Source organism: Prionailurus bengalensis, chromosome B3, assembly GCF_016509475.1.
Source record: "Prionailurus bengalensis isolate Pbe53 chromosome B3, Fcat_Pben_1.1_paternal_pri, whole genome shotgun sequence".
In the NCBI taxonomy this organism is placed as follows: Eukaryota; Metazoa; Chordata; class Mammalia; order Carnivora; family Felidae; genus Prionailurus; species Prionailurus bengalensis.
This window is the reverse complement of record NC_057355.1, coordinates 5,725,397-5,739,320: the sequence shown is the minus strand read 5'-3', so window position 1 is coordinate 5,739,320 and position 13,924 is coordinate 5,725,397. Positions and strand designations below refer to the sequence as shown.

General features: G+C 45.4%; 1 protein-coding gene across 6 annotated transcripts in view; it reads left to right on the top strand.

Annotated features, from left to right (window-relative positions):
- Nucleotides 1-2,585: 2,585 nt before the first annotated feature.
- Nucleotides 2,586-13,924, top strand: part of PRC1 (protein regulator of cytokinesis 1) — a 28,116-nt gene continuing 16,777 nt past the window's right edge. For 2 of the 6 annotated variants that reach the window (XM_043553913.1, XM_043553912.1), the window contains exons 1-3: nt 2,927-3,088; nt 12,087-12,219; nt 12,454-12,576. In XM_043553913.1, coding sequence (XP_043409848.1) covers nt 3,078-3,088; nt 12,087-12,219; nt 12,454-12,576 — 267 coding nt within the window. In that variant the 5' untranslated portion in view covers nt 2,927-3,077. Of the gene's footprint in view, nt 3,089-12,086; nt 12,220-12,453; nt 12,577-13,924 lie in introns of all 6 variants that reach the window. The other 4 variants (XM_043553910.1, XM_043553908.1, XM_043553911.1 and 1 more) reach the window with 4 other exon arrangements.

Here is a 13,924-nt window from a genome sequence, read left to right as displayed (position 1 = left end):
CCACTACCCATTATTTCTTGAAAAAAATTTGTTTTAACGTTTATTTATTTTTGAGAGAGTGTGTGAGCAGGGGAGGGACACAGAGAGAGGGAGACATAGAATCAGAAGCAGGCTCCAGGTGCTGAGCTGTCAGCATAGAGCCTGATGCGAGGCTGGAACTCACAAACCATGAGATCATGACCTGAGCCGAAGTCAGACACTTAATGGATTGAGCCACCAGGCGCCCCTCCATTATTTCTAAACGCTTGTGACTCATCTTTTCCTAACTGCCCCCATGGCAGAGATACTTAATATTTTTTGCCTGGGTTTTTGCAAGACTGTCCATTCCAGTTGCTCTGCTTCCTATTTGTCCCCCAGTTCACAGTGCTGCCACTGTGGAAGAAAGATCTTGGAAGAAAGATCCAAATCGGTGTTGTTGGATCATCAAAACTATTCAAAACACAGAATGCTGTGTAAGCGCATATTCCAAGGAAAATGCATACCTCAGGTATCCAGCTAGAATTTTTACAGGGCCGTGTCAAGCTACTGTACAAGATCAAAGACACCGCGGCAGGGCTGTTTGTATAAAGAATATGTGGTGGTAGGACAATGATTGTATGGCCAAGGGAAAAGACAGCGGCACCACACTTACGTTCTGGAACATAATTGTTCTAGAACAATGCTGTCCAACAGAAATACATGATCCTGTAAAAGGGTCCTATTTAAACACAAATTACATGGTGTTTTACACGTGGGTATATACTCTGGTTATCTTCCAACGGTCCTATGACTTTGTTGGCTTCAGAATTACAGAGTAAAGGACATGATAGCAACATTTCCTTATCTCTGGGTACTTACAATGCTGGCCCCGGGAACGTGTCTGAAGATCACAAATTTTTGAAGCTTTCTGAGTAAGTTTCAAGTTAATCAACAGAGAGTGCAAGTAAATTTAAAAAGTGGTATCTAGGGACACCTGGGTTTGCTCAGTGGGTTAAGCATCCGACCCTTGATTTTGGCTCAGGTCATGATCTCACTGTTGGTGAAATCAAGCCCAGCATTGGGCTCGGTGCTGGCAGCCAGGAGCCTACTTGGGATTCTCTGTCTCCTGTTGCCCTCTCTCTGCCTCTCCCCCACTCATGCACACTCTCTCAAAAATAAATAAATACACTTTTTTAAAAATGTGGTGTCAGGGTGCCTGGCTGGCTCAGTCAGTTAAGCAGCTGATTTCAGCTCAGGTCATGATCTCACAGTTCATGGGTTTGAGCCCCACATCAGGCTCTTTGCTGACAGCTCAGAGCCTGGAGCCTGCTTCAGATTCTGTGTTTCCCTCTCTGCCCCTTTGCTGCTCATGCTTTGTCGCGGTCTCTCAAAAATAAACATTAAAAAAATTTTTAAATGTGTCTGCGGTTCGCTCCATGAACCATGTGAAGTCTGGTGTGCTGCTGACAAGTTAAAGGATGTTGAAAGCACCAATGAAATTCTGAAAGTGAGAGATACATGATCCTGCACACGAAGCAAACAAGCATCCATTACTTTTTTCTTAATGGAAAAGCAAATGAAAAGGAGTCACCAAAGTTATGGATGGCCAATAGACACAGGCACAATGTGCACTTTCATCTGTAATCCAGCAAGTGTGGATCAAACGAGGAAATGACACTCTCTGCCTGTGAAATTAGCAGAGATTTAAAAGGACAGTAGGAGCTGTGGAGGGTGAGAGGAAGGTATGCTTCTGGGGAGGCTGCCATCATGGGAAGGGGAGTATTCAGTAGCTCCTCTTCTATGAATCAACTGTAAGAAAATAAAGCAAGATGCAAAGATTTATGTATGAAGACATTTATTTGTAAAAATTACAATCTAAATAACTGTTAGCAAAACAGTTGAATTATGAGAACTTTCCAGCCATAATATCATGCAACTGTGAATCACTGAAAACCAAGCTATATATTAGCATTTACAGATGTATCATATGTTCAGCGAAAAAAAGGGTTACAAGAGTGCTTTACTGTCCATTTTCAGGTTTGTTTTTGTTTGTTTATTTATTTTGAGAGAGAGACACACACAGAGCAAGGGAGGGTGAGAGAGAGGGAGAGAGAATCCCAAGCAGGCCCTGCCCTGCCAGCACAGAGCCCAAGGTGGGGCTCCAACTCCCAACTGAGATCACAACCTGAGCCAAAATCAAGAGTCCAATGCTTAACCCATTGAACCACCCAGGCACCCCCGACTTTTGAGTTTAAACATTTTTATACAACCATATAACCCCTGTTATTTGAAAGAACCACGCCCAGGCGATCTCCATTTGTGTGCCAATTACGTGACCTGGACAAGCCCCTCAAACTTTCAGAGACCGTTCTCTCCTGCGTGAAATGGTGATGCGAGAATACCAAACGGGGCGGTCGTGGAGATTAAATGGGACCACCGTCTAGAAAGGTGCCGGCCTGTGAGACGGGTGCAGGATTCCTCCCTTTCCGCTGCAGGGCACGGCTCCCAGACGTGGGGAAGGCCGCCACCAAAGATCACCTCCAGGCTCGCCTTCTGGACGCGCTGGGAAACGAGTTAAAACGCGGAACGCGCTCCCGGCCCCCGGCCCCCGGCGGTCCTCGCCCCTTCCCGGCGGCCTCCGGGCGGCCGCGCGCACTTCGAATCCAAACTGCGCCTGGACGGGGTGGGGCCGGGACTCGGCGGCTGGCCGGGGCGGGGCTGCGTGGGGGGGACCGGACTCCCGGCCACCGCGAAGCTGAGAGAGGGAGCCGCGCACCTGCGAGACCCGGCGCACGCGCAGACACAGACCCCAACCCAAGCCGGCGGGCGAGCGCCTCCCCCGCCCAGCCCTGCAGCCCCCGCCGTCAGCCCCGGGGCGCGGGGGACCCAGTGCGCGGTCGCGGCGCGCCGCCAGGGGCGGGGCTTCCCGAGGAGCGTCGGGTCAGGGCGCCAATCGTGGAGCCGCTCCGCCTCCGGGCTCGGTTTGAAATTCCGCGGGGGCCTAACGGCTCGCGGAGCCGCGACTCGGAGCAAGGCCGCCGGTGCTTGCGGGAGGTTGCTGCGCTCGGCCCTGCGTGGAGGTCTGGGGCCTCGACGGCCGGCTGCTTGGAGCGTCCGCCATGAGGAGAAGGTGCGGGCTGCGGGGGAGTCCGGGGGACGCGGGAGGGAGCGACACCCGTCCCGGGTGCGGGCCGGTGCGGGGTCCCCGAGACGACCCTCGGCCCGGGCGCGGGTGTCACGTCAGCCCGCGCCGGGGGAGGCCCGGGCGCGGCCGGCAGGGCCGCGGAGCGCAGAGCTGGCGCCCGGCCCGAGGGCGCCGGCGGGGCTGAGGCCGGGCCCGAAGCTCACCGGCCGGGGCCGCGCGCTCCCGAGGCCCCGACGCGCCGGGTGTCCGCGAGCCCCGCCCGCCGCGTTTCAGGTGCTGCCGCTCGGCCCGGCGGCTCGTTCCAAGTCCCGGCTCTTCTGTGGGCCGGTTTCTCGGTTCTCTTTAAATAAGGCCGGCCCGTTCTCATTTCTCCTTGGCTTCCGCGGCGTCGGGGCTGCAGTGCTAACATTTTACTTGAATTGGAAAGTAGCCGGGTCTCCTTGCAACTTAAACTCCTTTAAGGGGGCGCCTGGGTGGCTCAGTCGGTTAAGCGTTGGACTTGGGCTCAGGTCATCCACGGTTCACGGTTTCGAACCCTGCGTCCGGCTCTGTGCTGACAGCTTGGAACCTGGAGCCTGCCTCGGATTCTGTGTCTCCCTCTCTCCCTGCCCCTTCCCTGCTCGTGCTGTCTCCCTCTCTCTTCCCAAAATAAATAAACGTAAGGAAAGAAAGAAAGGAAGGAAGGAAGAGAAAGAAAGAAAGAAAGAAAGAAAGAAAGAAAGAAAGAAAGAAAGAAAGAAAGAAAGAAAGAAACTCCATTAAGGAATTCTTTTCCGGTGGTTTTAACAACAACTCGGGCAGTGCTGGGACCAGACTCACCACACTGCTACTCACCAGCCTTGTGACTTGCGACAGGACGGTGAATGTCCGTGTTCTCTTATCCCCATTTCTCCGCCTGATTTCTCTCCATAGCACTTACTGCCATTTAATGTATGCTGTGCTGGTTTATCACCCTTCTTTTGCTATTAGACTGTAACCTCCAAAAGGGCAGAGATGCCAAATTTGTTCTAAAATAAGAATAAAACCAGGGCACAGGTTTTGTGTTAAGAGTAATAAAAACGTTGACCTTACTTTCTGTAAGCAGTGGGTGAGGCAGTGATGATTCATGGCTAGTCTGCAGTTATTGGTCAGACTGGCTGCTTTGTGGCTGTAGGAGGCTTTTCCTTCCATAATTACTAATCCCATCGTTCTTTTTCAAATGCTTGCCTTCCACAGAATGGGAATTTAGTAGAAAGAATGGTACCACTGGAAAAACATGCAGGGCTTTAAAAGTAACCTCAGTAGGGGCGTCTTTGTGGCTCTGTTAAATGTGAGACTCTTTATTTACACTCAGGTCATGATCTCACTGTTAGTGACATGGATCCCCGTGTCCGGCTCTGTGCTGTCAGCGCGGAGCCTGTTTGGGATTCTTTCTCTCTCAAATAAATAAATAATAAACTTAAAAAAGAATAAAAATAATCTCAATAAAGCTGGTATTTTAAAAATTTTGGCAATCATCTGAAGGCTTTTTTTTGGGGGGGGGTTGTGACTTAATTGAAAAACTTAGCTGTTTACTAATTAATTTAGCCACCTTACTTTCACAAAATTAAGTGACATGAGCTTTGTAGATTGCAAATCCAATTTAAACCAAAACAAATATCTACACTATACGGACTGCTAACCTCTGGCGAGGTTAGGGCCGCCAACTAAAAGCAGTATGGACAGAATTGTAATTGTTAACCATCCCTCGGGGTTGATTACTTTAACAATATTGGGCCTGTTGGAAAATGCGTGTTTGGAATTACAAATCTTCTACTTGGAGAACTGTTCTCATACCAGTGTACGTTTCAAGGAATTAAAAAATGTTCCACTCTTGGGGAGCCTGGGTGGCTCAGATAGTTAAGTGTTCCACTCTTGGTTTTGGCTCCGGTCATGATCTCATGGTTTCATGGGTTCGAGCCCACGTTCGAGCACTGACAGTGCAGAGCCTGCTTGGGATTCTCTGTCTCCCTCTCTCTCTGCCCCTGTCTCACCCTGTCTCTGTCTCTCTCAAACTAAATAAACTTAAAAAAAAAAAAAAAAGTGTTCCACTCTTCAGAGCACTCTTGCTGATTGTTCTGTCACTCTGACAACCCTTTCTTTCATTCCTAAGATTAGCTTTAGTTTGAAAAAACAGCCATAATCTCACTCCTCCCCACCTCTGCTGTCACCACCCGGGTCCAGGTCCCCACCATTATCTTTTGCCTGGTCTCCCGGCTTCTGCCTTGGCCTCCTGAAGCTTATTGTCAACACAAGACAAGGAGCCACAAGGCTGGATGCCCTATCTTCTATTCAGAATCCTCCAATATTCTGTATTTTAGAGTAAAAGCCTCTGGAGTCCTGTTGTACTCTACTCCAGTCACACCAGAGTCCTTGATTGTTTTGGAACCCCAGGCACTGTCCTACCTCAGACATGGGCATCTGTTGTTCCCCCACCCAGGTCTCTCTTCCCCCACATGTCCTGTGGCTTGACTCCTTACCACCTTTAGGTCTTTGCTGAGATCACCTTCTCAGGGAGGTCTTTCCCGGCCAATCTCTTTAAAACCGCACTTCCTCTTTCCTACACCTTCAGTAGTCCTTGTGCCCTTTCTCTGCTTGATTTCTCTCCACACCACTTACTACCATTTAATGTGAGATTCGCTTATCACTTGTTGTTGTTGTTGTTGTTAGAATGTAAACTTCAAAATGGCAGGGATGTCAGTTTTGTTCAGTGCTGAATCCTCAATACTTAGGATGCACCTTGTATATAATAAACATTCAAGTAGTATATTTGAATGAATAACTGGACGTTTTAAAAAAGTATGATCATAAGATGCCTTAGCACATTCACTGTGAATATAATTCTCTTGGTGCAATTATATACTGTCTGTAAATAGATTCAGGTAACTTCCTAAAAGGTGGAAATTTGAGATTTTTTTTCTTCTAGCACATCACTGAAAAGCTGAGGATACGTACAAGAATACATCCCAAAGACGCAAAAGGTTGTAAAAAGGTCTGGTTTTTGCAGTCTCTTGAACCTAAGTCACTGGACTGGAAAAGATTTCAAATGGTCTTTTAAACGATTTCTTACCTTTGTGTAGCATACAATTTAACAGGTGTTAGTATATTCAGAGTGCTGCACTTACCACCACAGTCAGTTTTAGAACATATTCAGCCTCCTTTCAGAAAGCCCATACCCATTAGCAGTCACTCCCCTTTCCCACCCTCCCTGCCTACTCCCCAGCCCCACAGAACTATTAATCTACTTCTATCTCTGTAGACTGGCCTATTTGGAATCATATGATACTTTGTCATTTGTGACTGGCTTCTTTCCTTGGCATCGTGTTTTCAAGGTTTATTGTCAAATAATATTCCACTGGATGGGTAAATCACATTTACCTATTCATTAGTTGATGGCCATTTTGAGTTGTCTGTACTTTTTGGCTATTATAAAAATGCTGCTGTAAACATTTGCATATGAGTTTTGTGTGGACATGTTTTCATTTCTCTTGGGTAAATACCCAGGAGTGGAATTGCTGCGTTATATGGTAACTCTGTGTTTAACTGAGAAACCGTGAGACTGTTTTCCAAGGAGGCGGCACCATTTTACATTCCCACCAGCAGTGGATGAGGCTTCTGGTTTCTCCACTTCCCTGTCAACACTTGCTATTGTCTTTTACTACAGACATCTTGGTGCCTGTGAAGGTGTCTCTGTGGTTTTGGTTTGCACTGCACTAGTGGCTGGTGCTGTTGAGTCTGCTTTCACGTGCTTGTTGGTCTGTGTATCTTTCTTTGGAGAAATGTCTATTCAGATTCTTTTCCTGTTGTGCTAGATTTTTATCGTTCAGAAAAGCGATCGCTTTACCTTCTGGATGTTTTACAGAGCTAGGCAGCCCTGCTTATAAATCTCCTCTGAATTGTAACTAGACGTTAGAGGCGTAATGAACCTTTGGCAGGAACTGAAGGCCATTCATATTACATTTATTGAATAATTGCTGTGCATTCGGGTCTGGTAAAATGAAGATGATAAGATGTGGCAGTCCTTGTCCTTGAGTCTATGGTCTACGGGGTGGGGGGGGGGGGGTAGAAATGACCGTGAGGAATCCACAGCTGTCCGAAGAAGGTGAAGGCAGGTGGAAGGTAATGGGCAGAAGCATGGCAGCATCAACAACTGAAAGCTACACATGGTCGAGTGAGGAGCAACACATCTATGGAATGTTCCGGAAGTCCCCTTGGCTGGAGTCTTAGGGAATGAGGGGTAGGAGAGATTAAGAGACAAACCTGGAGAAAGGTTTTAGAAAGCCTTTCCTTTGAAAGTGGTTGAACTGTTTCCTGAGGGCAATGGGAAAATTTCAAGGGAGCAGTTAAGCCTGACTGGATTTTGTTTTCACAAGAACCTAGCTGTCCTGTGGAGATTGGCTAGAGTGGAGTGGGCCAGGCAGCCTGGAAGAGACTGGAGAGCATTCTCTGAAGTAGTAACCCTCACTCAGAGCAGTGCGCCATGCTGGTCTGGCTCAACACCAGGGTTTTACGTTCAAATTGAATATTGGCCACAGATTGGATCTTGTAGATCATTTTTTTTTTTTTTTTTTAATTTGAGAGAGCGAGTGTAAGTGAGGGAGAGGGACAGAGAGAGAGGGAGACACAGAATCCGAAACTGGCGCCAGGCTCCGAGCTGTCAGCGCAGAGCCCCACGCGGGGCTCAAACCCACAAATCAGAAGATCATGACCTGAGCCGAAGTCGGACGTCCAACCGACTGAGCCACCCAGGCGCCCCAGAGAGAGAATCTTAAGCAAGCTTCACGCTCAGTGTGGAGCCTGACATGGGGCTTGATCCTACAACCCTGGGATCATGACCTGAGCTGAAATCAAGAGTCAGCGCTCAACTGACTGAGCCACCGAGGTACCCCAGATCTTGTAGGTTATTATTATTATTTTTTTATTATTTTACACTTCTATTTATTTATTTAGTTTAATTTTACTTTTTATTTTTTAAAATTTATATCCAAATTAATTAGCATATAGTGCAACAATGATTTCAGGAGTAGATTCCTTAGTGCCCCTTCCCCATTTAGCCCATCCCCCTTCCCACCACTCCTCCAGTAACCCTCAGTTTGTTCCCCATATTTATGAGTCTCTTCTGTTTTGTTCCCCTCCCTGTTTTTATATTATTTTTGTTTTCCTTCCCTTATGTTCATCTGTTTTGTCTCAAAGTCATCATATGAGTGAAGTCGTATGATTTTTGTCTTTGACTAATTTTAATTTCACTTAGCATAATACCCTCCAGTTCCATCCACGTAGTTGCAAATGGCAAGATTTCATTCTTTTTGATTGCCGAGTAATACTCCATTGTATATATATGCCACATCTTCTTTATCCATTCAGCCATCGATGGACATTTGGGCTCTTTCCATACTTTGGCTATTGTCAATAGTGCTGCTAAAAACATGGGGATGCGTGTGTCCCTTCGAAACAGCACACCTGTATCCCGTGGATAAATGCCTAGTAGTGCCATTGCTGGGTCGTAGGGTAGTTCCATTTTTAGTTTTTTGAGGAACCTTCATACTGTTTTCCAGAGTGGCTGCACCAGCTTGCATTCCCATATAGGTTATTTTTAATAAAATGTGAAAATGAGGTTTTTGGTTTATGAATTCTTTTATCTTAAGATTGGAGTGCAAAGGGATTATTTGGGAAAACTCTGTAGTTGAACTTTAGTTAATTGAGATTAAAATAATTTAGTTAATTGAGATGAAATAAATGCCTTAATTACATATTAACCTTTCTTCTTTCTTTTTTTCTTTCTTCCCTTTCCTCCTTCCTTCCTTCCTTCCTTCCTTCCTTCCTTCCCTCCTTCCTTCCCTCCCTCCCTCCCTCCCTCCCTCCCTCCTTCCTTCCTTCCTTCCTTCCTGACTCCATGCCCAGCATGGGCTTGAACTCACAACCCTGAGATCAAGACCTGAACTGAATCAAGAGTCAGAAACTTAACTGACTCAATCACCCAGGGGTCCCTACATGTTACCGTTTCTAAAATGAATGGATATGAATAATATTTTTTAATCTTTATTTATTTTGAGAGAGAGAGAGAGAGCATGTGCAGGGGAGGGTCAGAGAGAGGGAGAGAGAAATCCCAAGCAGACTCTGTGCTGTCAGAGCAGAGCCCAGTGCAGGTCTCAGTCTCACAAACTGAGACTGAGCCGAAATCAGGAGTTGGACATTAACCTACTAAGCCACCCAGGCGCCCCACAATAAATTCTCGGAAATGCTATTCATTATCTGGGTATTGATACTGGCCATCTGGTATAGGCAACTGGTGTTTGTGCCAAAACTTCTCTTCACCTAGGACAGGCAACCTTTCTTTTATTTATGTATTAAAAAAAAATCTTTTTTAATGTTTATTTATATTTGAGAGAGAGAGAGAGAGAGGCAGACAGAGCATGAGCCAGGGAGGGCCAGAGAGAAGGGGAGACGGGCTCTCTCTGCTGGAAGCAGGCTCCAGGCTCTGAACTGTCCGAGTAGAACCCTAGAAAATATTGAAGCCTATGGAGAAACTGCTATTCTTGGAGATCTAGCCTGGTGATTCATAAGAGCCACTGAATACCCTGAGGCACAAAGGGGGCCAGTGAGAGCCCCTAGCTCCATCATTTGTAGATGGCACACCCTCAGTTTAAGTGACTTGTTCTGGGCCTCACTGCTGACTGGTGGCAAAGCACATCCAGATTCTAGTTTGTCTGGTGCCAGAGCAATGTCTTTGTTATCCATTTGTATCTAAGAAAGGAGAGAAAATTTCTCTGTTCTCTGAATGTTATTTTTGAGAGAGGGTGCATGCGCTGGAGGGGCAGAGAGAGAGGGAGAGAGAGAATCCCAAGCAGGCTCTGTGGTATCAGCACAGAGCCCAGTGTGGGGCTCCAACCCATAAGCCACGAGATCATGACCTGAACCAAAGTCCGGATGCCCAACCGACTGAGCCACTCAAGCACCCCTGGTTATCATTTTTAAAGTAAACTTTTTTTTTTTTTAAGATAAAATGCAGGGTACCCAGTTAAATTCGTATTTCAAATAAACAATGAAATTTTTAAATGAGCTTTTTGTAATTGAAGAATGACATACAGAAATGTACATAAACTCAAATGCAGACTCAATGGATTTTCACAAAATCAGCACACATGTAGGTAACCAGTGTTCCTTGTACCCCGTCCCAGTCACCACCTCCCAGGATGATGGACCACCGTCCTGCCTTCTGAGAGTACACCTTAGTTTTGCCTGTTTTTGGAAGTTTATATAAATGGAATCACATAGTGATATATGCTTTCTTGTCTGGCTTTTTTCACTCAAGACTGTTTTTCCTTTTCTTCTCCAACTTTTGTTTGTTTTTCCACAGTAGTTTGTTTTACTTCCTTTTTTTTCTTTTAGGTTTGAGGTATAACTTACATACAGTAAAACTGACTCATTTTACACGTACAGTTCGAATTTTGGTCATTGTATACGGTTAGGTAATCACCGTTGAGATCTAGGAGCACTCCATCACCCTGAAGAAATTTCCTTGTGCTCTTTTGCAATTGATCCCTTGCCCTGATCCCAGGCAATTAATGTGCTTTCTTTCACCATAGTTTTGCTTTTCTAGAACTTCATAAAATGGAATCATATAGTACGTAGTCTTTTTGCATTTGACCTCTTTCGTTTAGCATAGTTTCTCATAATGTTTCTGAGATTTATCCATGTGGTGTATTCATGGTTATAATATTCCATGGTAGGAATGTACTGTTTATTATGTTGATGGACATCTGGGTTGTTTCTACTCTTAGGCTATTATGCGGAGTGCTGCTCTGATCATTCCTGTTCTTGCCTTTGGTGCATATGTGTGCATTTCTGCCGGACCTGCATGTAAAAGTGGAACTGCTGTGTTCAGATTTAATAGGTGCTGCCTCCAGTTTTAAAGTGGTTGTACCGGTTTATACTCCAACTTTATGAAAGTTCTGGCTTTTCTATATCCTCACCATCACTTTCGTGTTTGATGTTTGTTTATTTTGAGAGAGCGTGTATGCACGCATGAGCGGGAGAGGGGCAGAGAGAGAGGGAGAGAGAATCCCACACAGGCTCCACACTGTCAGTGCAGAGCCTGACCCTGGGCTCGATCCCAGGAACCACGAGATCATGACCTGAGCTGAAATCTAGAGTCAGGCGCTTAACCAGCTGAGCCACCCAGGTGCCTCCTCACCAAAACATGATGTTTATCTTTTGTAATTTTAGCCATTCTGTAAGTCAGTAGTTGTAATTTAAGAACAAGAAATTAGTGTGATAAATTGCCACCTGTTTTATAGGATCTTCTCACCAAGCGAGCTCTTGTGTTGGTGGGATTTTATTTTGTCTGGTTTATCTTTACTTTTTTTTTTTTTAATGTTTATTTATTTTTGAGAGAGAGAGAGAGGGACAGAGTGTGAGTTGGGGAGGGGCAGAGAGAGGGAGACACAGAATCTGGAGCAGGCTCCAGGCTCTGAGCTGTCAGCACAGAGCCCGACACGGGGCTCGAACTCATGAGCTGTGAGATCATGACCTGAGCTGGTCGGTCACCCAACCAACTGAGCCACCAGGCACCCCCGCTTTTTTTTTTTTTTTTTAAGTAATCTCTACACCCAACATCGGGCTCGAATTCACAATCCTGATATCAAGAATCGCATGCTCTACTAAGCCAGCCGGGCGCTCCTGTCTGGTTTTTCTTTTATAATTCTGTATTCTACTGCCATGGGTAGAATTGTTGATGAAAGTCCACATTCTATTATTCAGAAGATTGAACTTCCAGAGTAAGGCAATACTGAATTTTCCTTTGCCAGTGTTGTGTTTTGGGGAGAAGAGTGGTTAAGCTGAATGCTTGTTTTCAATTTGTTTTAGCCTTCAGGCCACTGAGAAACTAGTATATTTAGTTTCAGTAAATTTTTATTTTAGTCTGGAGGCAGTGGTTCATGTTACTGGCTTCTCTTTTGCTTTTCAGTGAGGTGCTGGCGGAGGAGTCAATAGTATGTCTCCAGAAAGCTCTGAATCACCTTCGGGAAATATGGGAATTAATTGGGATTCCAGAGGACCAGCGGTTACAAAGAACGGAGGTTGTAAAGAAGCATATCAAGGTGAGTTGGGTAGTACTGGTCTCTTTACGGTGGTTCAGGGGTAAGGATATTGGTGTCTCATCTGACATAGCTACAGAAGTGACACGAAGATGTCACAGGCTCTTCCTGGTTTTCTTTGTATTTAAGTCCTTTCTTAAGAATTTGAAATTATGAAGGTTTTGGTGTCGTTTGTTGGTTTGGGGTTTTTTTCCCCATTGGCCTCAGACTTTTATGGGACTGTATTCTCTTTTGTAGGACCTCCTGGATATGATGATTGCCGAAGAGGAGAGCCTGAAGGAAAGGCTCATCAAAAGCATATCCATCTGTCAAAAAGAGCTGAGTACCCTGTGCAGCGAGTTACACGTCGAGCCATTTCAGGTACATGGCAGAGTCTCAGGGGATCCTGCTGGGGTGTGAGATTAGGAAAGCACTCTGACTTGGGGCTACCGGTGGAAGGTTTCCTTGTGAAATCCTGGCCATGAAAGCAGGGAGAATTTGTCACCTAGTTACTTAGTTTCACCAAAGTACCTTTCACTTATGTGAAGAGTTGCCCTGTTGAGAGATACTAGCTAATAAGTGGTACAATGCTTTGATCAAAAACAAGCCCTATATTTGTGGGGTGTGTGTATAATATATATACATATTATGTATATTATTATATTATTAATATATAATATTGATATTAATATAAATAATATATAATGTACTTTTTCTTTTTTAATTCTAAGGAAGAGCTAAGTACAGATGGTACCATGCTATTCTTTCTTTGAAAAAAAAATTAAAAGCACTACCTAGGAAGCAAAAGGGACTAGTGATACAAGGGAAAGTTACCAAAAAACCTGCCTTTGTGGTTTTTTTATACCCAGTAGCTGCACACCAGTGAACCAGCCAGAATGGCTACTTGGGAAGAAATGTCTCAAAAGCTGGAGTGGCAGGAGAGCATAGTCAAATTCAGAGCATGATTATCTCTGTACCACGCTGACAGGTTGCTGTTTTGTGGTCCAGCACAAGGCAGAGCTTGAATGAGGACACCAGCAAGGATGGAATGAATAACAGGACTCCAAAACGTGTCCCTGGTTAGATCCCGTATAAGTAGTGTTGGGATCATAAAAGTGAAAACCACTGTGGAGCTTGGCAAGGTAATTAGAATAGATGTGAGTGCAGGGCCAGCACAGGATGGCTATGATGTGGTGCCAATAAGATTCTTGGGTCCCTCTCTCTGCTACAGGAAGAACTACGTGGGTACCTAGATGGAATCAGGCTAGGAGGGAGACCGCCTTTAAGGGGTTAATGATAATTCATACCTGGCAGCCAAGAGCAATCAGATCGTGATATCAGTGTAGTTTTTTGGAATCTACAGAAATGGCATATATATCATTGATTTTGAACAAATAGTTTCTTTAGTCTTTTTTTTTTTTAACTTTTTTTTTTTTTTAACTTTTTTTTTTCAACGTTTTTTAATTTATTTTTGGGACAGAGAGAGACAGAGCATGAACGGGGGAGGGGCAGAGAGAGAGGGAGACACAGAATCGGAAACAGGGTCCAGGCTCCGAGCCATCAGCCCAGAGCCTGACGCGGGGCTCGAACTCACGGACCGCGAGATCGTGACCTGGCTGAAGTCGGACGCTTAACCGACTGCGCCACCCAGGCGCCCGTTTTTTTTAACTTTCAATGTGAAATCGGGTGAGAGGTTAGATATACAGTGATAAATATATATCTCCCTTAA